Source organism: Ambystoma mexicanum, chromosome 6q, assembly GCF_040938575.1.
Source record: "Ambystoma mexicanum isolate Mex_15411 chromosome 6q, UKY_AmexF1_1, whole genome shotgun sequence".
Classification (NCBI taxonomy): Eukaryota; Metazoa; Chordata; class Amphibia; order Caudata; family Ambystomatidae; genus Ambystoma; species Ambystoma mexicanum.
Window position 1 is genome coordinate 768333719 of NC_090937.1, and position 24629 is coordinate 768358347.

The 24629-nt window shown below is 45.4% G+C and overlaps 1 protein-coding gene across 2 annotated transcripts in view; it reads left to right on the top strand.

The window, feature by feature from the left end:
• TMEM131L (transmembrane 131 like) overlaps nt 1–24629 on the top strand; it is a 909664-nt gene that overhangs the window by 569087 nt on the left and 315948 nt on the right. For both annotated transcript variants that reach the window (XM_069631301.1, XM_069631300.1), the window contains exons 15-16: nt 6506–6575; nt 15633–15750. In XM_069631301.1, coding sequence (XP_069487402.1) covers nt 6506–6575; nt 15633–15750 — 188 coding nt within the window. The remainder of the gene's footprint in view (nt 1–6505; nt 6576–15632; nt 15751–24629) is intronic.

The window sequence follows — 24629 nt, forward strand, 5'->3', positions numbered from 1 at the left end:
ATCCACTATCAAGCCGGCCAATGCACTGGCGATCCTAGCTTGGTACGACAGGGAGCTGTGGTCCAAGCTGGGGCATATTCTGGAGTTCTTCCCAGACGATAAGAGGATGGAGGCAATCGCTCTTTTCCAGGAGGGGGAAGTTCACGCCATTCCATTGGAGTTGGATGTCACTGACACAGGGTTCCGGCATATGGGGAACATTGTCTGCCTTTGTCAGCAAGGCTGGATGAAGGCCCTGAATTTCCGGCAGGAGGTCCAGGCGAAGGTGTTGGACATGCCCTTCGACAGAGAGAACTTGTTTGGGAAGGTCGTTGACGTGTCCCTCCAGGCCATGAAGGCGGATATGAAGACAGCCCGTTCCTTGGGCACTCTCCAGCAGCAGTGCTCTTCTTTTCGCTCCTACAAGGGAAAGTCGAGCAGGTCTTCCAAAGGTATATCCTCTTTAGTACCGTCAGCCTTCCAGATTCACGACCCAGCAAGGCTACAGAGGCCGTTCGCAGGCCTACGGTAGTGGAGGACAGCATCACCATTGCACGCAGCACAGAACGCCAGCACCGAAACAGGCCTGAACTGGCCGGGTCGTCTGGCCCCCAGGCGTCCACCCTGAGGGGGGGTGGCGGCTGACGAGGTTTTCCAGCAAGTGGAAGAAGATCACCACCGACGGAGTTTCAATGCAGGTGTCCGCTGATCCCTCCGGTTACCCGTCAGGAGCAGCACATCCCTCTGCTCCTAGAGGAGGTACGGGGCCATGATGGAAAAAGGGGCGATAGAGCTAGTTCCCAAACAGCTCCAGGGCTCTCGAGTCTATTCCAGATACTCTTTGGTCAGAAAGAAGACAGAGGGCTGGAGGCCCATCCTAGACCTGCGACATCTCAACAAATACTTAAAAGTCCCAAAAGTTCAGAATGGTCATGTTGCAGCAAGTGCTTGACCAACTGGAGGAAGGAGATTTTGTGATGTTGCTGGACCTGGAGGACCCCTATGTTACGCTCACCTGGTATCCACAGGGACGCCACCCAGCCGGGTTACTCGCTGTTATGCTTCTCAGCTTTGCCCTGATGTGGTCTGCAGGGAAGGTTCTGCCTGAAAATACAGGAGGACTGTGTTCAAGACTGACCGACTGGGGTAAGTATCCTCCTTCCACCCCCGTATGATTTCAGTCCCTCTGGCACCCTCTCCTCACCTTGTGGTAGAATTAGGCGTGCTCTCCGTCCTGCCTTCTTTGCAGGGGCGCGTTGTCTTTCATGGGCGAGTGCGGTCCAGTTACTTCACTGACGCCGGCCCGTTTGATATTGTTCAGGTAGGTCTTATTGCTGTTCTTTAGTTTTGTTGCTATCCCGCATGCCTTTCTTTGTTTAAAATGTCTCTTTTTTTCTCCGTTAGGTATGCGGAGCTTCAGCGCAGCGAACTAGCTTGGTTGAGCCCCGCTGGTAAATGATGGCGCATTAAGAGCGCTATGATGCGGTAAGTAAGCGCTATGCGCAGTGCTGCAAAGTCTTGCCTTTGCTAACCTGTGTTTTCCTTCCTTGTAGGTCAGTGTTCTTCAGCGCGAGTGGAATGTCCGGAGTGGTGCCAGCTGAGAGGCGACCAGCCAGGTAAGCCTTTTGAGCAGTTCGTAATTTGTAAATGTCTCTACTGCTTTCTTTAATGTTGCCTCTATCTTCCTCTTTCAGGTCGTTCTGTCCGGGAGGCGTGCATATTAGAGCAAGTTGTTCTCAGTAGCTGCGAGTGTTTAAAGATGAAGACTGCAGGTAGGATGCTGCTGCTAAAGATGTTCCTTTTGTCTCCTTGCAGGTTCTGCTTCTCTGAGGTTCGAGGGAATAGCTGGACACGGTGAGCGTCACGTTGCAAGCTGCAAAGTAACGCGAAGCGTGTTGTCTTGCTCGGGTGTGGTTTAAATAGCCCCAACAAAGTAGTCCAGGTAAAGTAGTCCCTAGGCTGCCACACCCAAAACACTAGACCGCATAGCTTGGTTCTTAGTAACCAAGCTATGTGGATGCCTCCATGTTGGCTGACAATACAACAAAGTAGTTCCCAAGCACATTGTTTTTCATGGTGTATGAGCCTGGTGCCATAGGCGCCAGGACTGGCCCCATGAGGGCTTTTGAAGAGGATGCCAGGCTCTAGAGGCCCAAGTCCTGACTCCACTTGGCCAATGGGTTGTCAGAGGGGGTTTTGGGCGAGGGTCGTGACACCCTATTTCCACGTCCCCATTCACAAGAAACATCGAAAGTTTCTGCGTTTCGTAGTGCATGGCCAGCACTACCAGTTCAAGGCCCTACCTTTCGAATTGAAGTTGGCCCCCAGAGTGTTCTCAAAATGCCTGGCACCAGTGGTGGCCCAGCTACATCTACGGGGTCTAAACTTATACCCGTAGCTCGACGACTGGCTCATCCGAGCCCGCTCGCGGCAGTTGGACGTTTGACACACGGAGGCGACCATCAAGCTACTGACGGATCTGGGATTCTCCATCAACTATCCAAAGTCCTGCTTGACACCATCGCAGAACGCGCTGTTCCTTTAAGCCAGACTCAATACGGTGACCTGCCGGGCGTCGCCCTCAGAGAACAGGGTAGCGGCCATTCAAGGGAAGTTATCGCAGCTGCAGTAGATGAAGACAGTCATGGAGCGAACCATCAAGTTGTTGCTCGGCATGATGTCCTGCATCTACCTCATCCGGCTCTGCAGTTTACAAATGCAACCTCTTCAGGAGTTCCTGGATGCTCGCTGGATACAGGTGTCCGGAAGCTTCGCGGACAGGATCCCTCTTGACGAGGAGTTCCAACGGGCGATAGGGTGGTGGGGTGTCCGCTGCAACATTGCCCGGGCCATGGGATTTCAAAACCGCCATACCAGGAGACGGTCACCACAGATACTTCCATGGAAGGCTGGGGAACCCACACCGGACTTCTGCATGTCGGAGGTCTGTGGCTGCCGGAGAAGGATCTCTATATCAACTTCTGGCGATAAAGGCAGTGTTCTGGGCCCTCAAGTTGTTACTTTTGTCTCTGAAGGGCAAGGTGGTGAGGATCTTCACGGACAACACCACCACCATGTTCTACATCAGGAAATGGGTCGTCGTACAAGAGATGTTCCTCTCCACCTAGCGTGAGTCAAGAACACCATTGCAGACTCCCTCAGCAGGGATTTGCGCTCCTGCCATGACTGTGAGCTTCGGCATGACCAGGTGAACTGCATCTTTGCCAAGTGGGTCAGACCCCAGATCGATCTGTTTACGACCGAAGCAAACTCCAAATGCCAGATGTTTTCCAGCAGATTCCACCAACCTAGGAGCCTGGGGGACACGTTCTCCTTCCCGTGGGAAGGGATGTTTCTGTATGCGTTTCCTCCGTTTCCCCTCCAGCTACGAGTGATCATCACACTCAGACAGTGCCAATACAGGATGATACACCTCACCCCAGCATGGCTGAGGCAGATTTGGTATCCGGACCTTCTCAGCCTGTCAGCGTCGCCTCTGGTCAAGCTGCCAGTGGTTCCAGATCTTGTCACCAGAGAAAGAAGCGCAATCCTTCACCATGATGCAGGATCACTGAACCTGAGGGCTTGGCTCCTGCAGAACTAGCGTTTGGAGGATACGAGTTGCCTGTGGACTACAAGGAGGTCCTCACCAAGGTCAGAGCTTCGTCGACTTTGAAGTGCTATGGTCACAAGTGAAAGCGTTTCGCTTTGTGGTGCTGGTCTATGAAAATTACCCCTCTGAGGGTCACAACCCCGCAGATCTTTCCTTACTTGGTATCCTTGGCCAAGGCTGGACTGACACACCCCTCTGTCATTTTGCATCTGGCAGGGAGATATCCCGCTACACCAGGTCTCCAGGAAAATCTTCAATTTGGCCTCATCGACTCATCAAGGAGTTGTTCAAGGGACTTTTTCAGTCTTTCCCGCCGGTGAATGCTCCTGCCCTGGCATGAGAACTCAACATGGTGCTAACGAGACTCATGGGGGGGGGGGTTGGGGCCCTTCAAGCATATGCACCAGGCCCTTCACGTTCCTCTCGTGGAAAACTTTCCTTGTGGCCATCACATCTGCCAGGAGGGTAGGTGAGATGCAGGCCCTATCCTGCAAACAGCCATACCTGAATTTCCACAAATCGAAGGTGGTGCTGCGGACGCACCCCTCTTTTATATGCTGAAGGTTCCATTGGAATTCCACCTCAACGACCCTCTGGTGTTACCTATTTTTTTCTCAAAGCCTTCGTCACTGGCTGAAAGGGCCTTGCACTTGCTGGACGTTGCTGGTGCCCTGAAGTTCTACGTGACACACACGTGTTTTCGGAAGATTTCTTAAATGTTTGATAACTTTGGTCCTGTCAACCATGGAAAGGCCTTGTCCAAGGCTTCCATCTCAAGGTGGCTCTCCAGCTGCAGCATGCACGGTCATCGGTTGGTGAACCGACCGCTGCCTGGCCATCCGAGAGCCCAATCCACCAGAGCGATCGCTGCGACAACAGCGTTCGTCTGCTGTGCCCCTGCTGGAAATCTGCAGGGTGGCTACGTGGAGGTCAGTGAACACCTTCACGGAATTCTTCTGCATCAACAGGGATTCCATGGAGGAGTCCAGAGTCGGCCAAGCAGTGCTATGCAAGGTGAATCTGTTCCAGAGGTAAGAGTTGATTGCTTCAGTTGAGCCTTGCCACCTCCCATGGTTGTGTAATGTTGTTCTGCTATGTATTTGTTATTCATGAGCATGTGAATCCATGCCAGACCCCATGCTGGAGATGAAACAAGTTACTTATCTGTAACTATTGTTCTCCAGCATGGGTCTGGCATGGATTCACATGTGAACCCTCCCTCTGTGGCTCCTCTTGATCCCACTGCCACCTTACGTGCTTACCAAATCTGAAGATGGCTGCCATTGGAGGGGCTTAGGGAGAGGACTGTCATTGCATGGGGGCAGTATGACCCAGAGTGCAGTGATTGGTTTAAAGGAGAAATACAGTTTGTAAGTGAAAGTGAAACCGTTTTTTCTTTTACCAAGTATTTCCAGCCTGACAGCGGGAAAAATTCTTGAACATGTGAATCCATGCCAGACCCATGCTGGAGAACAATAGTTAAAGGTAAGTAACTTGTTCCTTATAAATGGTGACTGAATGTCAAATTAAATGCATCCAATGAGGTGCCATTCTGCTCTCGAGTTCAGGCCTTCATCAAAGGATCTCAAAACGTACATCCAATGTTGTTCCCTGCGTGAAAGTAACCTTTGAAGCGCCTGAGAATCCGCTGGTACAGAGGAGGCTGACGCAATCCGAGGGTGGAAGACCCTCAGCGGAGTGCAGAAGAAAGAGATGCTGACTTGGTATCATCCAAGCCAAGATAAGGCAAAGGAAGGAACGAAGGAGGAGTGGCTGTTGTACAACCTCGAGCTGGAGGGTGGGTCCGGGGACCCCGTTACGATCACTGCAAGGAGCTGTGACAGCGATTGTTGGTGAGGCAGCAGTACTCCCTCAAGGGTGGGTCAGGGAACCCGGTACCGAGGCTGCAAGGAGCCAGAGAACAGATCTTTTAAGCAGTGGTGTGACCTTGAAGCCGGGTGGACTGTTTGTCTCCTAACTACGCAGAGACTGCAGGGAGCCCCAAGATGCAGAGATGCAGCAAAAGTAACCAAGAAAAGAGAGCGATTGGGTGTAGTCGGACCACCACACTAACCGACCTACAACAGAGAAAATACCATACGCGTAAGTCTCCAAAGGTAACAGGGGTCACAGGTTTTGCAACCAGGATGAGTGTGTGAGAGGCGAGGTCCAGGCCTGTTCAAATCCCGACGGATAAGACCTTGGGTGGTAACCAGAGGACATTGTGATCATGATGGAGAATCTGGAGTGAGAGCCCTCCTTGACAGTAGCAGACATAAGTCCACAGAAATGTGCAAAAGCAGGAACTGTTTATTGGTGGACGATAGAATATATCAAATTACTTTAGAGAAAATCCAAGATGAACTACACCATTTGCTTCAAGAACTGAACTGGGAGAATCGAGACATTCTCCCATCTCAAGTCTATAGTCTCAGTAGAAAGGAACGGGTGGGCAGAAAATCCCAAAGCTAGGAGGTGGGAGTCTTCCTCCTAGGTACCCCTTTTTGGTTTCTCTTTTCATATAGTTGTGCTAGGGCCAGGCTAGTAGTTAGACGGAGGACCTGGACATTTTCTTTGGACATTCTGACGGTGTGCACCCAAGCTTTCATTTTCCTTTTAGGGATATTTCCTTAGAGTTAGGGGATTCGTATGCATTATCTTTATTTTAAATAAAGTTCATTGTTATGCCACCTCAGAGTCTGTCTCCTACTTGTGGCACTGTCACACAATCCAGTCGTATTATAAACTGAATTTGTCTTTATATTCATATGATTTCCTTATTTTGTTTTGAAATGTAATGCCGCTCGAATCCGAAATAAAGTTTTCAATCAATTACTTGATGCTATAGTACAGCATCTCTTAAATTGCTACCCTGAAATTGCTGTGTAACTTATATGTTGTTTTTTGTTCAAGCAAGGGAATGTGCACTTTGAAGCCATAGCACAGTGTGGAAGACATTCCTATTTCGAAAAGTCAGATTCTGGTAAGATTTCCTTTTAGCGATCATTTGTAATCTATAACTCTGAATGAAGCATATGCATTTTCATATTAAACCTGCTTTAAATCATCTGCTTACATTTGTTTTATTTGCTATATATTCAGAATTGTAAAATCTCACTTCACCCATTTCCTCTCCCTGGCCCCAATCAAGTGGGCACACTCGGATTTCCTGACAGTTTAAAAGATGGCCTCAGGCTGCAACCTCCCAAGATAATCCGATTCTTTCCTTACACTCAAGGTAACGTTGCCATCCTTGGTACCACCAACACCTCAACCCCCTCATTCAATGAGATGTGGTGGTGAAATTCCCTTCAGACATTCTTTATTCTTTCCTCTTTTGATCCATGTCCCTCATATACAGACATCATTTGCTGTAACACATTAAGAAAGGGAATGTTTAACACTTGCTGCCCTCTCCACGTGGTATCAGGTAATATTATCCCCACCAAGAATATCGCTGTATATATAGTCGTGGGTTAAGGCCATAGGCGATATTATCAGTGGGGATAATTTATGGGGTTATTGTGACCAGGGCGTGCGGGGGTGTCCCCCACTCCATTAAAAAAATGATGGGGGTTGCAGGGGTGTCCCATGCAGGTTCCATGGCTTAAAAAATATGGCAATATTTTTGTATGCCGATATTTTCGCGGGGATACTAAAGCATGGAACCCTCCACGTGATACATGACCTCCTTTCAGTGTTCCATGAACATAGCCATGGACTTTTTATTTCCTTAAAAGTATCATCAGAGCTAATTTTCTCACTTTGCACTTCTGAAAGCACCCCATTAATCAAATTGTGGACTGTCCGAAAGTCCACTAACATGTCTACAGATAGTGTATTCATCTCATTTGTGGCATACAGTTTTTCTGAAGTCCAACTAATGGCTTAGTAAAACCGTTCAACTGAGGCAGTACAAGACTCCACTCTTACTATAAGGCTGTACCACCTGAGTTCATGGTAGCGTAGATAGAGCAGCAAGGCTTATCTTAGGAGGGAGAGAGGGCTGTATAATCAGGACAAAGAAATTGTATTATACATATGTTCCAAAGAAACACTTATACACTATGTATTGTAAAAATAAAGGGTTTATTCTATATACAAGCAGGCCAAGAGATTCTTGGGTATGTAAGTACGATCATAAAGCATATAAACACATTTTAAAAACACACTATGCTTTCAATACACAGATCAAAGCACATACCTTTATGTAGAACACTGTATTGCTGGGGGGGGGGGGGGCAAGACCATAGATTAGTTTCTGATTACTTTCAGTAATACAAGGGTAGTAGACCTGTCAGTTATGCAGTGACACTCAACAAGGAAATCGCAGTGTCAACCAATTTGCAAATATATGTTTCTGAATAGTGGAACACAGATTCAAGGAACAGGATATACCTCTACTACATTTGTGATAACCCAGTTATACTAGGTGAGTTAGACCTTTTTCGTGTAATATACAATTACAGTTGCTTTCCAGCTCAGTGGAACACAGTCTAAGATAAGCAAGAACTCTTTACATTAAGTTTGGATGCTCCAGGCAAACCAAGGTCAGCTACACCTAAAGGAACACTTTTCAGGAATGGCACACAGCTATTCTAGACAGGTAAGACCTAATTTTGTAACCTACTATTACAGTTGTTTTTTAAGATCAGTGAAACACGGATTGGGATACACAATAACTCTAACTTGTTTTGGGATGGCACACTGCTAACACAAGGTAAGTAAAACTTAAATACGTTTTAAAGGGGCTACCAGCAATTTATAGGTAAGTATATGTTAGGCAAGATTGAAATTGTATGTAGTAAACCTGTGGGAGACTACGCCAGCCTTGTCCTCTTGGCAATAGATGACCCAACCTTTAGTATAGGCCTGTACTACACAAGTTGGTAGAGTGGCCAGGCTTCTCTCAAAAGGGGTCAATTTGAGCTGCAGAGGTGTACCATAGAGATTCACAGTGACAGTTATTCAAATAACACACTCAAGGTTTCGTATTAAAATAATTATTAATTTAACAGTTTTAAAATAAGACTTCTTTGCAACACTTGACTACACTTCAAAAATACACTTCAATTGTGGGATGGCACACACACTTCCTACACCCTCAGGTGACTTAAATTACTAGGACAGTGTGGACGTTAATATATCAATTTATTTTTACACTTAAAAGGTAATACTGAAGTTGTGGTAAAAAGGAAAAGGTTAGGTAAGGAATCTGTGGCTAACACGTTTCTCAAACAAGTAAGCACTTAAGAATACCCCCGTGCAATATGGATTAACCCTTTCCCAGCTATACAAGTAATGTATGTATGACTTTTGAGGGATAGTGAAACACAGAGTCAGAGGGTAAGAGTCTTCAGGGAGCCCGGACAGCCAGTGTCAATTGCGGAAAGTCTCAGGGAGCTGAGGCACTTCTTGAAGATAGGCGAAAGACTTGCACAGTGTTTAAAGAGAGCTTTGTTGTAAAAGAAATGACTGTTGGGCCACAAGCTGGGAGGCTTGTGTGAAGGAAAGATGCAAGCAACTCTGCAAAGGGCAGCTAATGCAAGTCTCCAGTGAGAGCAAGCAAGCTACACACAACAGTACCCCTAGTTACATAGTGCCTTGAGACTGAAGAAAAGGTTCCAGCTGGCTTCTGTTCCTGTTGTAGTCCTACAGATCCTGTTGTTCCTGGGCCTCAGTCGTGGGGACAAGAGGGAGGACGTCACGGGACTCCTGCACTATGGTTTTAAGGTTGGCAGCAGCAATGGGCACACTTCAGATCAGCAGCACTTCGCGGTTTCAGCTACTCACACTGCGGTTCTTGGACACCTTTTGGACTTTCCTTGCTTTTGGGGTCCAGCATTCTGTTGAGGTGGCTCAGGCTTGGTTAGTTCTGCTTTGAGGGACTCTGGAAGATCTTCCTGGAGCTCGGGTCCAGCTTAAGGGCGATGCACTCGTTCCTGCAGCAGCAAAGCAGTACAGCCAGCAGAGAGGGGTTCCAGGGAAGTTCGTCTTGGGGCAGATTAGTCCCACCAACGCAAGGGGAGAAGTCGTCCTTTCCGGGCTTCTCTAGTTGATTTAAAAATTGGAGCTTCAGCACTGCAGCAGGGTTTCACAGGGAAAAGCCAAAGGTCCAGGAGTTGCAGCAAGCTTCTCTTCCAGTTTCTTTCTTCGGTTCCTTCATCCAGTGGTTGACTCTCCCTTCCTCCCAGCACTTCTGGTAAGTAAATGTAAAAGTCTTTGTACAAGTTCTTAGGGAGTCTTTGATGAAAAGAAGAATCAAATGTAGGGCCACAAGCTGATTAGACTTGTGAGTTGCAGAAGTGGCAAGCACTCTACAGTAAGAGGTAAGTTCTCTCAGACGTTTTACAGTACCTTTAAAGATGAAGAGAAGATGCAGCTGATGACTTCTGTTCCTGTGCAGCTCTGCAGGTCTCCCTGTTCCTGGGCCTCAGTCGTGGGGACAAGAGGGAGGACATTAGGGGGGTTGCGGGGGTGTTCCTGCAATGCACTGGGATGGTCAAAACTCGCAACCGGCAAACTTCACTTTCAGTGGCTGTCGAGATGGACTTTCCTTGCTTCTGGGGTCCTGCACTCTGTTGAGGGGGCTCATGCTTGGTCAGTCCTGCTTCTTGGGAGTCTAGAGGATCTTCCAAAAGCCCTAGGCCAGCTTAAAAGCAAAACCCACAATCTAGTGTTCCTCTCCCTGGCTATACGGTTTCCAGCAGCAACTCTGTGGATATTCAACCAGCTCCGAGATGGATGTCCAGGTGCCTTACTTTGGAGTTGATTGGCTCCACCAGCTCAAAGGGAAAAGTCGTCCTTGCAGAGGCTTCTCTGTCAATGCAAACTTGGTGTTTCGGCACTGCAGCAGGGCTTCACCAACGGTCCAGGAGTTGCAGCAGGCGCCCTCTTCAAGATCATCTTCGGTTCCTTCGTCCAGTGGTCGACTGTCTTCCAAGCCACAGGACTTGCCTTTTATTCACTTCTCTTCCATTCGTTCCAGCCTAGCTGTCAATCGCCCAGCAGGGTGGCTGTCCTTGCTGGACAGTCAGCCAGCCAATCTGGGTCTCCCAGGAGACTAAGCCCAGCGAGTTTCGGGCACCTTTCTCACTTCCTGCCTACCCCAGACACTCTGGAGCCAGAGGCGACTTTCATTCGGGAATCCCGCCAAAGGCAAAATGAACAAAGAGACGAAACCTGGTTTGGCGTAAATCTCAAGAAGGAACTTTCCACAAAGAAATGGCAAAAAAAGACCGTGTGCCATTTTGACAAAGATGAACCCGTGGGTGCTTTACTGTAGCTGCAAACGCAGCCTGCGGTAAAGGCACACCATGGTAGTTCAAACGAAACCACTGCCACCAGCCATTCATTGTGAAAGGGTTAAAATAAACATTTTTACATGAGAAACTAGACAAAGGGGATACTAGGTAACCCCTCCAGCACTCTATTGTAAGATAGTGTGTGCTGGGTCTAGAAAGTTATAATGGTAAGTAAAGTCAATTTCACTTTACTGCTCTGGGAAACAGTAGTTTAACCCAGAGATGGTAGTTAAACCTTTGGGAAATCTGAAAGACTTCCCTGTGCCACGGCACTGAAGGTGCTGTGTGACACAATGTAAAGATGATGCCTATGGAGTTTGTCAGACTCCACAATCAAAAGAAACACAGAGGTAACAATCACATTAAAATACATGAGAGAATGGGAAAAAGGGTCACACTCTCTCCAGGTTAAAAAGAAATTAAGTCCTTAAAATCCAGCAAAGTTGCTGGGGGTCTCTAATGTGTAGGGAATTGGCACATTTCTGCAAATTCCCCATATCAACCTCCCACATTTAATCTCACTTCAGGTCAAAATACATCTCCCCTTTATTCATCCTAGCATGATATATCATATATATATGTATGTTCATTGTTCTTGGAAAATGTATCGGTGACCCCTTTTGCTGCAGCAGCTTGTTAGGGAGAATTCTCATAAAAGTTCTAATTCCCTTCAACTTTGCTGGATTTTGAGGACTTTATTTTTCTTTACCTGGAAAGAGTCTGAGCCTTTTTCCCACTCTTTCATATATTTTGATGTCCGTTTTACATTTGTGTTCTTTGATTATGGAGTTTTAGATAACTCCATAGGCATCATCTTTTCATTTGTTACCCAGCACCTTCAGTACAGTGACACAGGGATGTCTTTTTAGAATTCCCTAAGGTTTAAATACCTTCTCTGGGATAAACTACTGTTTCCCAGAGAATGTAAAGTGAAATTGACTTTACTAGTCTTTCGAAATTCATAGACCCAGCACACACCATCTTACAATGGAGTGCTGGAGGGGTTACTTAGTGTCCTCTGTGTCTAAATACTCATGTAAGGGAGAACACTATTTAAAAGACCAGACTCTTGGACTGGAAAGCAGAGTCGACCACTGGAACGAAAGAACCGAAGACGAGCTGGAAGAGGACGGCTGCTGCAACTCCTGAACTGTTAGTTTGCCCGGTAAACCGCTGCTGCAGGTCCGAATTGCCAAACTCCATTTGACAGAGAAGCTCCTTCAAGGACGGCTTCTTCCTTTGAGTTGGTGGGATCAATCCACTCATAAGGCACTTCAATACCATTCTCAAGGCTGGTTAAGATTACCCAGGGAGAGGGACACCAGTTTGTGTTCTTGAATCTACAGCTACTGGAACTAAAGTGACTCTGGTTTGTTTTCTTCAACGATCCCCAAACGTCCTCCCTCTTGTCCCCACGACTGAGGCTCAGGAACAGCGAGATCTGCAGGACCTGCCAGGAACCACGACTTCACCGACATTTGTTTTCTTCATACAAAGGTACTGTGCCAACCCGATTGAGAGAACGCCACTCTCGTGGTGAAAGTTCGTGAAACTTTCCCAACTTGCAGGCCTATTCAGCTTGTGACCCAACAAACTATCCTTTTCCGTCTAAACTACTTCTGAGAACTTTTGCAAAGACTTTACCGTTTGATACCAGAACTGCTCTTTCCTATCCAGAACACTAGCCCAATGGCCTGGCCTATTGACTTGAATTGAAATCCTCTGGTGAACTGAAACTATTTGCACTGTCTAGAAGGTATATGTGATCTATTCTACTTACTTTTGTCCTTTTTGCTCACTGATAAGTAACTGAACTGCCATTTGGCTCCTATTTCAGGGGAGCTCAAACTGTCTCAAAAGCGTACAGATTTGTACTGAAGTGTATGGGTATATAATATTAAGTTGCCTTCTTCTAGTGAAATGTTTTCTAAATGATTGTGTAATAAATTACTAAATGTTTTTACCAAGAAACCTTGAGTATAAGTGTCTAATTGAACCACTGTGATTGAAAGTCCTCTGTGTAACTACTTGTACTGCTCACATTCACTCTTGAGATAAGCCTGGCTGCTCAGCTTGCTACCAAAAACTGTGTGGTACAGACTTATACCAAAGTTTGGTTTGGCTAAAACCTGTAGTCATAATTGTGGGTAGTGGTCCCAGAGGGTACTGCCTGCAATTCTGCTTAGCACCGTTGCACACTACACTCACACACAAGCAGTTTTCTAGTTTGTGAAATGGTTACTTCTCCCAAACCTACAACACAACTATTTTGAGTCACCTACTGTTTCCTAATTTAACAACCCATTTTCCTTTGACACCTCACACACATCACCTGCTCTTTCCCTTAATAATTTCAGACATTTTACTGCATGTTAAACTTTTAGTTACCTCACTTCCCATAAGTTGCTATCTTCTTTCATATGAATGCCAAAGCTTGCCATTACTACACTTAGCTATGAATTTGTTTCATAAGCATTCATTATAGGTGTTGCCAAATTTGCATTTGTTAGCTGAACATCACGAAGCTGTTAGGAATTCTTAAACCATTTCACTTTCTTTTTGGTCTTGTGTTCTAAAACAGTACCTCTCTAAACAAATCTGCTGATTGTGGGGATTTAGCAATATGTAAAGCAGTTTGACCAACGCATTCAGTGTTTCTCCTTATTGTTCACTTTCCCCAATGTTTACTAATCTTGTCACTATCCTTTGTCCTTCCATGTCCTGAATGGTGAAGGAACAGAACCTACTTTCACTCCGTGATATTTTAAGAAACTGCTTTCTTTTCAAAGATGGTTCTCTTAATTTTTTCTCAGTACCATTTGTGATACTTGCTGCAAATGTTTTTATTTGGACAGAATCGCTACAATTTTCTGTTGGTCATCATCAGTGCTTTATTTATTATTTGTTTTCCTTTAGCACGAAGATAAGTGTATCAGCGAGCTGTAAAAATTCACAAATCATAACAATATAAACACATGTTAAGGAACATGCTGAAAACTCACAAGGGCATAATGGCATATATACCCAACAGTTCCACAGCCACACTTTCAACAGTTTTCAAATTCTGAAAAGGTCAGAGGTCAGACATGAGGCAGGTGGAAGAGAATTCCAACACGTAACAGCTGCTCCATAAAATGAACTGTTATAAGCACATCATCATCGTCATCATTTCGGAACCTCCAGCCGGAGACCTTGCTGTTTCTCTTTCTCGCAACACTGCGTTACTTTTGTAGACTTCTTGGCCAATGTGCTCTCTTACATTTTCCATTGTACCGATGGGGCATGCTACTTGATGCACCCCTTGAGTTGCCCTTTTGCCATGTAGCACTCCTGTTGCAGGGCGTCAAACTAATTGTCTCAGCAATTCTTGAAGAGCCTGGAAAGCACATTTTCCCAATACCTTCTGCACTTATCTGCTCAATACTTTCAACACCTTTCGCTGGCTAGGTACTATTTTGTTGCATAGTAGAACACACTCTCAACAATGTATTCCACTTCATGTAACTTTTGACTCGCTCCCTGTGGGGAAAAAGAGTGCTTTGACTTGCAGGCCAATTTACTTCTGTTGGATCTCTTCAGATGGTGTTGCCTCCTAATCTTATAAAGTACTGCTATGATACCACTTCTTAGAAGCATCTGGCTCTACACAGGCTTTTGGGTGACTACTAGCCCTCTTAGCCTTGGCCGCTATTGTATCATCGTCCTGCATCCCATTGTAGTCCGGCACCACAGTACAACACACAGTGGTCCCGAATTGCCCCAGGCACCCACCTATTGCATGCAGGGAGCACTGAGCCATCCTAGTAAACTAGGCTATTACCACCCGTAAGCCCAAACCCCACATTCACCCCAACTATTGTGGTTAGTTGAGATAGAGTGCTTATGTGACTTGGTCACCTGTGGGGCAGGGGGACTTTAGAATGTACACTGTTATTCTAACTTCGACTGTGCATGATGTATCTTAAAGAAATACAAAGTTTAATACTGCCTGAGAGTGGAACGTCCATTTATTAAAGCCGATACCTGTGTTTGACTATCTTCTTTGCCCAACTTCACCCCTGGAAGCTTGGTCCTGACTTTTTGATTAAGGCTGTCAGATGCAAACTGAGGAGTGCTGTTTTTCCTAGATCTGCAACCTACGCTACCTCTAAAAACCGATGACCTATGGGAAACTCACGGCTGTGTTGAAGTATAATTAAATTGGGGCTAAAAGAAACTTTCTTTGCGTGAAATATGGACTGGTATTTTGTTTGTCACTCAACCATGTGGAACTTTTCTCCTCGTGATAGTACGGATCGGTCTCTTCTCTTCTATCTACTACAGTCTTGATCTCAAGTGTAGCGAATGGTTATAGATGTGATCTATGCAGGTCTTAAAAGACAGACTTACTTTTAACACTTCCCTGTCCCATTGATCTTTGGGTTAGCAGTTTATACGGCACTATAAACCATGATTCCATTTACCCCTCAGTACAAATCTGTTAGGTGGCACTTTGCATGAGACAGCCTGCACATTTAAGGCTAAAAGTAGTTCAGAAAGATTGTTTGGCGAAGATACTGAGAAGGGAACACTCAAGACCATGTATGTTTGCTCTGTTTTGCTGCAAAAGATAGACTAATTAGAAGTGTTGATTGGTCTGCCAGTTTGAATCTTTTCATTTTCAATTAAAAAATATATTTATGCTTCATTGTATTATTTCTTAATACGAGTAAAATATCTGTATCCCTTATTTACAGCGAATTTGAGGTGGCAGAAAAGTTTGTCTCTGGACCGATACACGTGGAATGTGGATTTTGAGCTTGGACGTGAACTGTATGAACGATACTGGAAAATAAAGTATGGAGACACTTGCAGGTAAATAAACAACATGTTTCTAAAACCCAGTGCCTCAAAATAGCCACCTGCCTTTTTTTTTAATTCCATTGATTTTTTTCAACGTGCATTAATTCATGAAATTCATGTCCATGCTTTATATTAATGTAAAATGTCTTATTGTAATCATGCCTGTTGGGTGTGCATCTTTTTATACCGCCTCTGTTAATGTAGCCTGGAACACAATCCAGAATTATAAGTTAGGAAACAGTGTAATTTTGGATGCATTAAGGGTTTGAGTGTTCTTGGGCAATCATAGAAATGTGGTGACTGTTTTTTTCAAAGTCACTACCTTGGGTAAGACTTGGGAAAAGACTGTTGGGAAAGATTTCTCTTTTGGCAACTTTCCCTATACATTCTATGGACCACCAAACCCTTTGCTTTTGTTTTTGAGCCTGCCCTGACTTTTTACAGGGTAGTGAAGCCTTCAGCTCTTCCCCCTAGGACTGTTTCTATTTTTTCATGGGGAAACTTATCAGTTCTTCACACTATCAGTACTCGGAAACTGTTCACATTTCTATTTTTGCCTTTTTGTTAACGTTTTAACAGTACACAAAGAATCTTATAATGTCATGGGGATACTTTTGTATCACCCTAGTCTTGTATACTTGGGATTTTAGGTTACTTTTATATGTGCTTAAAGAAAAGCTGGTGGCAGCAATTACATTTGTACCATGTTTACATTCCCGTTTACCACGTATGACTACTAAACATGGCTAGTACCCAAAATAGCCGTACCACCAGATATTGCTCTTGTTCTTGGGCCATATTGCTGCTTGACCTTCTCAGGTCAGGAAATCCCATATAACGTCATGCAATTGCCCAGGAAAGCTGCTGCTTTTGCAGGCGTGTGATGCCTTTGTGTGCTTAGCCCAGGAAGGGGTAGGATTGTCTGGTCACACTCCACATCCATGGTGCCTGAAAGTCTAGGTGTGTGGCATGAGCAAAGCCCAGAGTGGTCTCTGATTGGGCCAATGCTCGCTGTGAATGGTGCAGATCCTTACCATTGGTGGTTTGGACTTGCTTCCAGCCAGGATTTAGGATAAGAAGAGGACTCCTGCAGCCATTTCTTCATATCAGTGTTGGAGCCAAGTATCCTATGTAGACGAGCAGCTGACTGAAGATCCGTGGACAGAGCCTGAAGAGGCCCGGCATCTTTTCTTGTGTTTGGCCTGGTGCAGCCCTGCTGGACTACCTGATCTGCGAAGGCCCTTCAACCCTTGGACTGGTGGGACCAACCAGTCTAGGATGCATTATCGTGGATGCAGCCATACTGATCCTTCAGAAGTTCCAGTGGGCTAACTCGGTAGAATCGATGCCCCTCCGCGTCTGTATCCGGATCTTCGGTGGCTGCCAGCTTATGGTATTAGTCGCGTTCCTGACGACTTTGAGCCTCCCAGCTTCAAGGGATCCTGCTCTGGAATGTCGTCTTCAACCACGACTGGAAGGATGCCTGCTGTCACCTGTGTGTGGTAGCCGTCGCTGGAACTCGCCCTCTCCCGTCTGGTAAAGTGTCCTGAATATGTTTTCATTGGTTCCTTCATAATGTTTTCTTGGCAAAGGGTTGCACTCTGCTCCTGGAACAGACTGGAAGAATCCTTGCACCTGCAGCTCCTGGGCACCTCACACTGAAATCAACGGTGGGTAAACCTACCTCCAGCGTTTTTTTTTTTTCGTTTTTTTTTCCCCTGCCTCCACCAGTCGTCCCACCTAGCCTAGTCCGGTGGGAAAATCAGAGTCAGCGGGTTAAGTAATTGCAGTGCATTCATCTCCCCCTGTTGTTCTTCGAATAAACCTTAGAAACAAATGTTTTTTTTTTAAATTTATTTTATTTGCATTTTTAAAGCGCTCACACAGCCCAGTGGCATCGAGGCGCTGTTACAGATTCATTTATTTTTTTGTTTTTGTTGTCTTAGTTGCATATTTATAACGCGCTTAAATACTCAGAGGTTTCTAAGCGCGGACCTGGGGATCTAACCTGTGTTGCTTCGTGTCGTCTTGCTGCAAAGGCGAGCAGGTTGCCACTGAGCTATCCTCCCAGGATATTGTTGGTTATTCCATTCCATCGCTTTTTGATCGTCGAATCTAAAAGCCTCTATCTGAAAGATAGGAGTATAAGTTTACCTACCCGTAACTTTGTTGAATATCTTATGGAACATTTCACCACCACAAGAACTGTTCCTACATCAGCCCCTTCTAAGAAGAAGCTTTGTGACTTTTGGGTGCAAGGCCCCGTACATCATAGGAATTGAATTTATAAAGTTAGGGTATAATTCTTGTGATATTGTTTCATTCTACTGCATCTCTACTTACCTTCTTTTTGTCGTCTAAGTTATTGAATGAATTTCTAAAAACCTAAAGGTGATATGTATGTTTTATAATAGTGTCGTACGATGTTATTGTTAGAGAGTTGTACAAACGTCCACCTATGGTAGGACTTTAGAAGACTTGCACTTGGGACAGTAGGCTCCAACTCTTAAATATAGGCCTAATCCACACAAGTATGTTGGTAGCAATGGCTGAGCTGCCAGGCTTATCTCAGGAGGGAGAACAGGGCTGTAGGTGGTTCAAGGAACCTACATAGGCCCAAATAAATTCTGACACACTAAAGTTATATAATAAATAATGCTTAATTTTAAATATATACACTAAGAAGTACTAGAATACACAGTGAGTAACTTCCAATGCAATATTCACAATAAGTAAATCACTTTTGTACTACTTTTAAAATGGCAGTATGCAATTCAAAGGTAAGTAAAACGTTTGTAATAACCTTTCAAAATAGCTGTTTCAGGGAAGAATGGATGAAACAAAACCAACATAAAGCAGGTAAATACTTATTATTTTTACAGAGGTCTAACACTTTAGCAGTCCATCCCGATCTTGTTCTGAGTGTCTCAGAGTCAGATTGGATTGCAAACCAGATAAGGCACAAGCTGTAGAAAGTTCCAAAGTAAGTCTCTGGTAGCAAGTAAGTAAAGCTTTTGTTGCAAATGGGATTCAGGGAGTGCGGAGAAGACTCCCTGAAGGCACACAGGTGTTAGGCCTGGGCGAACATGTATGGACGAACTCCCAAACACACGAATCAGCACTACAGTAACACAGGAGCAGCAAAGCAAGTCAAGGTTAGTTTTACTAAGAGTCTCACAGTACCTTAGAATTGAAGAAGAGGATGCAGCACAATGCCTCCACGATGCAGCCGCAGCAGATTCATCCTCTGGATTCTTGGTCATCCTAATGAAAGAAGGGACACTGGTATTGATATCAAAGCAGTAGTCGAGCAAAGAGGCTCTCGGCAAAGGATTTTTCAGGGTTCTGTGGGGCCTTTTCCAAAGCACCAGTGAAGAACGGTTACTGCCCATTCGATTCATCTCGCTTTCTCAGTCCATCACTCTGGTGAGGGTCTTGCCTCTGGCGGCCTAGAAGGAGCCCACCAAACTTTCGGGAGTATTCGATTTTCAGAGGACCATGTACTGCACAGTGGCCACAGGTCCCAGAGTGTTGGCAGTTTGCAGCCCGTGAAGTTCCCAGCTCGTCATGGGATGGCTCGGAATGCACGTTGTCTCAAGACTGATTGGTCCCACCAGTCTAAGGGAGGGAAGTCATCCTCTTCCGAGTTCTCATGACGCTTGGAAGAATGACAGTCGTCTGGAAGTGGCTGCGGGCATCGCTCCTCTTCCTTGTTTCTTCGTTTCCGGTGGTCAGCTTGCCTTCAGCATCAGGATCCACACCTTTTATGCAGGATCAGAGACAATATGCACCAATGCACCATTCAAACTCGGTTGCAACTGCTTCCAGGCTGGCAAACAAGAAGACAACGAGCAGCAGAGTTTCAGACTCCTCCCAGACTGGAGCCTTGGCAGGCTTCACCAGGTATTCCTGCTGAAGACAAAAGTCAAAAAAGACCTTCCCTACTCTGCACGGCAGAAGAACCAAGAATGGACAAACAGGAAATGGTGAAAAATAAGTCACAATTGTGGTTCAATGGTGACTGTGCACAACCATGACATAAATACAGCCTGGGTGTAAAAATTGCACAAAAGTAGTTAGGCTAAAACCACTGCCACTAGCCATTCAGATTTGCTTGTCACTATAAGTAAAAAGTTACAGGAGCAGTAAGAAAGGGGATACAGCACTCCACATAAATTGGGGTGTGATGATCACACAATGTGAAAGTTAGGAAGGATACTAAATATCCCCCTGCCCTTGGGAACATGAGTTCTCACATGGAAAATAAAAAGGGAAGCTGCCACGCTGCACAGAGAGTGCTGTGTGTAGCCAAATTCAATGACAGATGCCATAGATCGTGGAGGAAAGCATTTCCCCACGAGAGTTATAAAAAGAAAGTTCAAGTATACCAAAAGATGGGGCAAAGGAATGAGTAAGTGTGTAAAAAGGTTCCCACTCACTCGGGGGAACTGACCAAAAATCCATAAATTCAGCAGAATGTGCTGGGGTACTCGCATGTGGAGGAGATTGTGCATACAAATGTAAATCTACTCTAACAATCACCTGCTTGTGTGTTTTGGGCCTCGAATGAATGTAGTAGTTTTGTACTTGCTTGTCTAGATTTAATTATTGTGTGCTTCACTGTGGACCTCTGACCCCACTCTCACACTCCTGAGAATACCCTTGACCACTCTCCTGGTTTACCTTGATTGGGTTTGGCTAACCTCAGAGTTCCCCTCACTATAATTACGGTGGCCTCCTAGAATCTGTCCGCCAGGCAGGATTCTAGAAATCCATCTGAACATCGGGTGAGCAAGGTTATTCACAACCCAGTTGAGCAAAGCCACTCTTAAGTAGCATATACCAAGCAAGGCTGAACAAAGGAGGAAGGGGACACGGTTTTGTAGTATAGTTAACATTCAGCTCACTTGATGAGGAAAAGACCCACCTAGGTAAGTTATCAAAATAATGTGACAATAGTACATTGAAGCACAGTTTAAATATTTCAAGGTAAGTAAAAATACTTCAGTACATATATACAACTCAGTTAGGTCATGCACTATGGGTAACACAATACTTTAGGATCACAAGCAGTTCTCTGAATAATAAATTAGGGAGAACAGCTGTTAAGCACATATCAATACATAGGCTTTATAATTATAAGGCACCTGACAGCACATGTGAAAACTATGGAAGTCGAACCCTAGTCTGTACCAAGTCTCTGGTAGTCTGGTTCCTGAGGGGAAAGGTGCATGAGGGCCCACTAAGCTAGTGCAAGTAAAGTGCTGAAGTTAGTTAGGGCAGGACAAAAGCAACATGCGAAATAGGGACTTGTGTAACAGTTCCTGCAGAAGGAGGAACAGCTACCACCTCTGGGTTTCTTAAGGATGATCTGCAAAAGGACTGCCCACAATCATGGGCCAGCACCGGGTAGCACTTCAGGTAAGCAAGAATTTGAGCCTAATGAAAACCCAGTTGGGGGCAGTTAAAGTGATCTAGAGGAACTGAGACCCCCGAACCACTTGAAAAGTAGAACCGGTCCCAGGCAACAGTACATTTCTGGGGAAGACATGCCTTACTACAGTGGTCGGTGTGCAGGATTGTCTGGTCACAGGTTTGATCGTCTTTAGATTCCTCTGGATGCCTCGAACTGAAGGGGGGGCACACACCAAAATTCATTTCCATGATGGAGAGACCCTCAGATTTTCACTGATGCACTTCTTGCATTGACCCTGGATCAACGGCTGAACTTGGGTTTTCATGGTGGAGGTCAGAAGAGTGCATTTCCAGAGTCCCAGCAGACCCTCAAGGACTCCCACGGAGGAGAGTTCCAGCCGGAAGTTTTTGCAGTGATGTACAGTTGGTACTGGGCCTTGCAGAGGCAATTCAAAGATGGACAATTGACTGGGTTAGGGAGGAAGGCACCTCACAGTGGTCTTCCCTGTTGATTGGAAGGTTGCTGTGTGCAACGCAGTGGTATTGGCTGAGCCAATCCTGGTTTCTACAGCATTTCACTAGCATCCCTTGGTCGCTGTCTTCGGATCACTTCAGCTCCAGTGGTCGACTTGGTTCCTGGGACCAGCTTGATATGATATGATATGATAGGTTATTTATAACGCTCTTAATACCCAGAGGTTTCTAAGCAAGCACCCGGGATTCCAACCTGTGTTGCTCCGTTTTGGCTTGCTTCCAGGGTGAGCACGTTGCCCCTAAGCTATCCTCCCAAGACAGAGTATCTCCTTATATCCAGAAAATGGGTAGGGGGAAACTCAGCCTTCTAATAAAGGGAACTTTGCAACATTTGAATTTGGAGGTGATTGTCCTATACTGGACAGCCAACCTTCCAGAATCTGCCAAGCAGCATCCAATCCCCTCAAGGAATGTGGAATTGGGTACAGAGAAACCCACCTCCTGATTCCTGCTAGCACACGCACAAAGGAGAGCCTTTGGAGAATTCATACGAGAACCCTGCAAAGGTGCATGGAGAAAGGGGGTCCTCGGCACCTAGCAAGGTAGGACGGCAAACAAGACACAGGCCATCTTGAACTGGACTTAAAACACAAGGAGATGCCATTTTGAGTATATGGTCCCTTTAAGTGCATTATCATGGCTTAAAACGACTGCCAGTAGCCTGGTCAGAGGATGAGTGGAAAGTAGCAAAAATGATACTTAGAACAAAGGGAAGGGGACACAGTGTCCCCACAGCACTCCATGGAAGATGGTTTGTGCTGCAAACGATAGAAATACAAAAGTCATAAAAGGGAGATGACAACCCATGCACTGGCAGTCCTAGGGTGCTCGGCAGTGAACCCAAAACCTGCAAAAAAGACCCTAGGGGTCCCTTGTTGCTGGCCACATAAGGTGGGGGTGCTGCCATGGGAAAGCAAAGGGGAGAGAAGGGTCCAGTGTTCTCAGAGCAAAAATACCTGCAGGAGGGGGGTGAGAGAAAGTCTCACTCACCTTCAATGTCAATGGAAAAAAGAGGGTCAAATTTACAAAAAAGATTCTCCCGAATAGTGTCTTATTTGCCCGAGCATCTTTTTATGTTGTATTCCAGGTCACAAGCCAGAATATTCATTCTAGGACTGCCAAGTAGGGATGCAACGGTATTACGGTATACCGTTAAAGATAGCGTGAACCACCTAATTGAACAATAACAACCGTCACATTGTTTATACCGGTATACCGTTCATATCGTTAAGTGTGTTTTTCAATCTGATTTGGAAAGGCTGCAGTAAGCAAGTGCTGCACAGTCTTGGTCTTGCACTGTTGGATGTGCCGTCTGCAAAGTAGTTTCAGTTTGAGCAGTTTTTAATTCCATTCCATAAACCACACGTGCCTGACACAAAATCAATATGTTATCAATAGGAAGAATAAATACAGTGCTAAGAAGGAAAAGGGTTTACTTTTATTTTTTTAAAGCGCTCACACCGCCCGCGGGCATTGAGGCAGTGTTAAAGAAATTGTTTTAGTTGCGTAATTGTTTGTCTTAGTTGCGTATTTATAACGCGCTTAAACACCCAGAGGTTTCTAAGCGCAGACCCGGGGATCGAACCTGTGTTGCTTCGTGTCGTCTTGCTTCCAAGGCGCGCACGTTGCCGCTGAGCTATCCTCCCGGGACTTTGAGTTGGCGGCTTTGGGGTTTATATATTTATAATGGATAATGTTTTCTAAACCTATGACAATGGGGGATTTCCCTGGTTCTATCATTGAATTTACATATAATAAGTCACACTGGGTATTCCCTGCTGCCATACCAAAGGGTAACATGTCTGTGATTACTGAACACCTTTTGGCCCGGAAGTAAACTAAAGGCTGTAACGTAAAGAGGGAGTGCGTGTGTGTGTTTGTGTATGTGTATGTGTATGTGTATGTATGTGTGTGTGTGTGTGTGTGTGTGTGTGTGTGTGTGTGTGTGTATGCGCACAAGCTTATACTACCATCCGCCTCCATTGATCTGTGGCATGCAGTTTATCAAGATGGCAACATGTTCATCTTCACCAGTAGCCAGTGGGGGAGCTAAAAGCCTACATGACCACTTAAGAAAAGCTATTCAGTTTGCTTTGCTAGTCGCAGCAGGCGCCCCCCCCCCCTCCTCCTCTCCACACGTGTGTTTGTGTTTGGTGGAAGCAAGGGGTGGCATTTCAGTGGAAAGTATGTTAAAAAGCCCAATTCTGGTCTTGGGTGCCTGGTTTTGTTTGTGATGATAAATCTGACAATTTATGACCTTTTAGAAAATATTTGTTAAGATTAGTTAACACCACCTGCTATACCGTGATAATCATGATATACCGTCATTTGGCAAGAAGATTATTGTACCGTCATAAAACTAATACCGTGACACCCCTACTGCCAAGAGTGGCCTAATCTAGAATAGACTGTGCATAAAAGTGTATGTTGATAACAGAAGATAAGGGAATTAAGTGGTCAAACTAATATGGTAAAACTGTTGAAAGCCTGAAAACTTGATGTCAAAAAGCTATTAAGCATTTGTTCTGAATCATGTCATGCTCGACTTTATTTTAGGTCATTGTGGGAGTGTGGTCTTACTTGGGAGTAGGCTATCGAAGTACAGTAATACGCACCCATTTATTGTGAGAAAATAAATCCTGAGCTCCCGATACAGGCTGTATTCGTTTGACTGAACGGTGGATGTATAACAAACATGGTAGGCGGAGAGAGAAGTTCCAGTTGTCTGCACTCCTGTCTGCAATGATATTCTGGGTCACTTATGCGTAAAATGGTGATATGTCGCTGGTTCAGGGGCGGACAGCGTTTTAATGTAAGCCTTCCACATTGCCATAGACATTGTGACCCTGGTGTGTTGAAACCGTGAACAATGCAATAGGAGAGCATGTTCCCTTTTATCTTCTAGCTGGGCCCGAACAGTGGAACTACAGGCAATTTTAAAT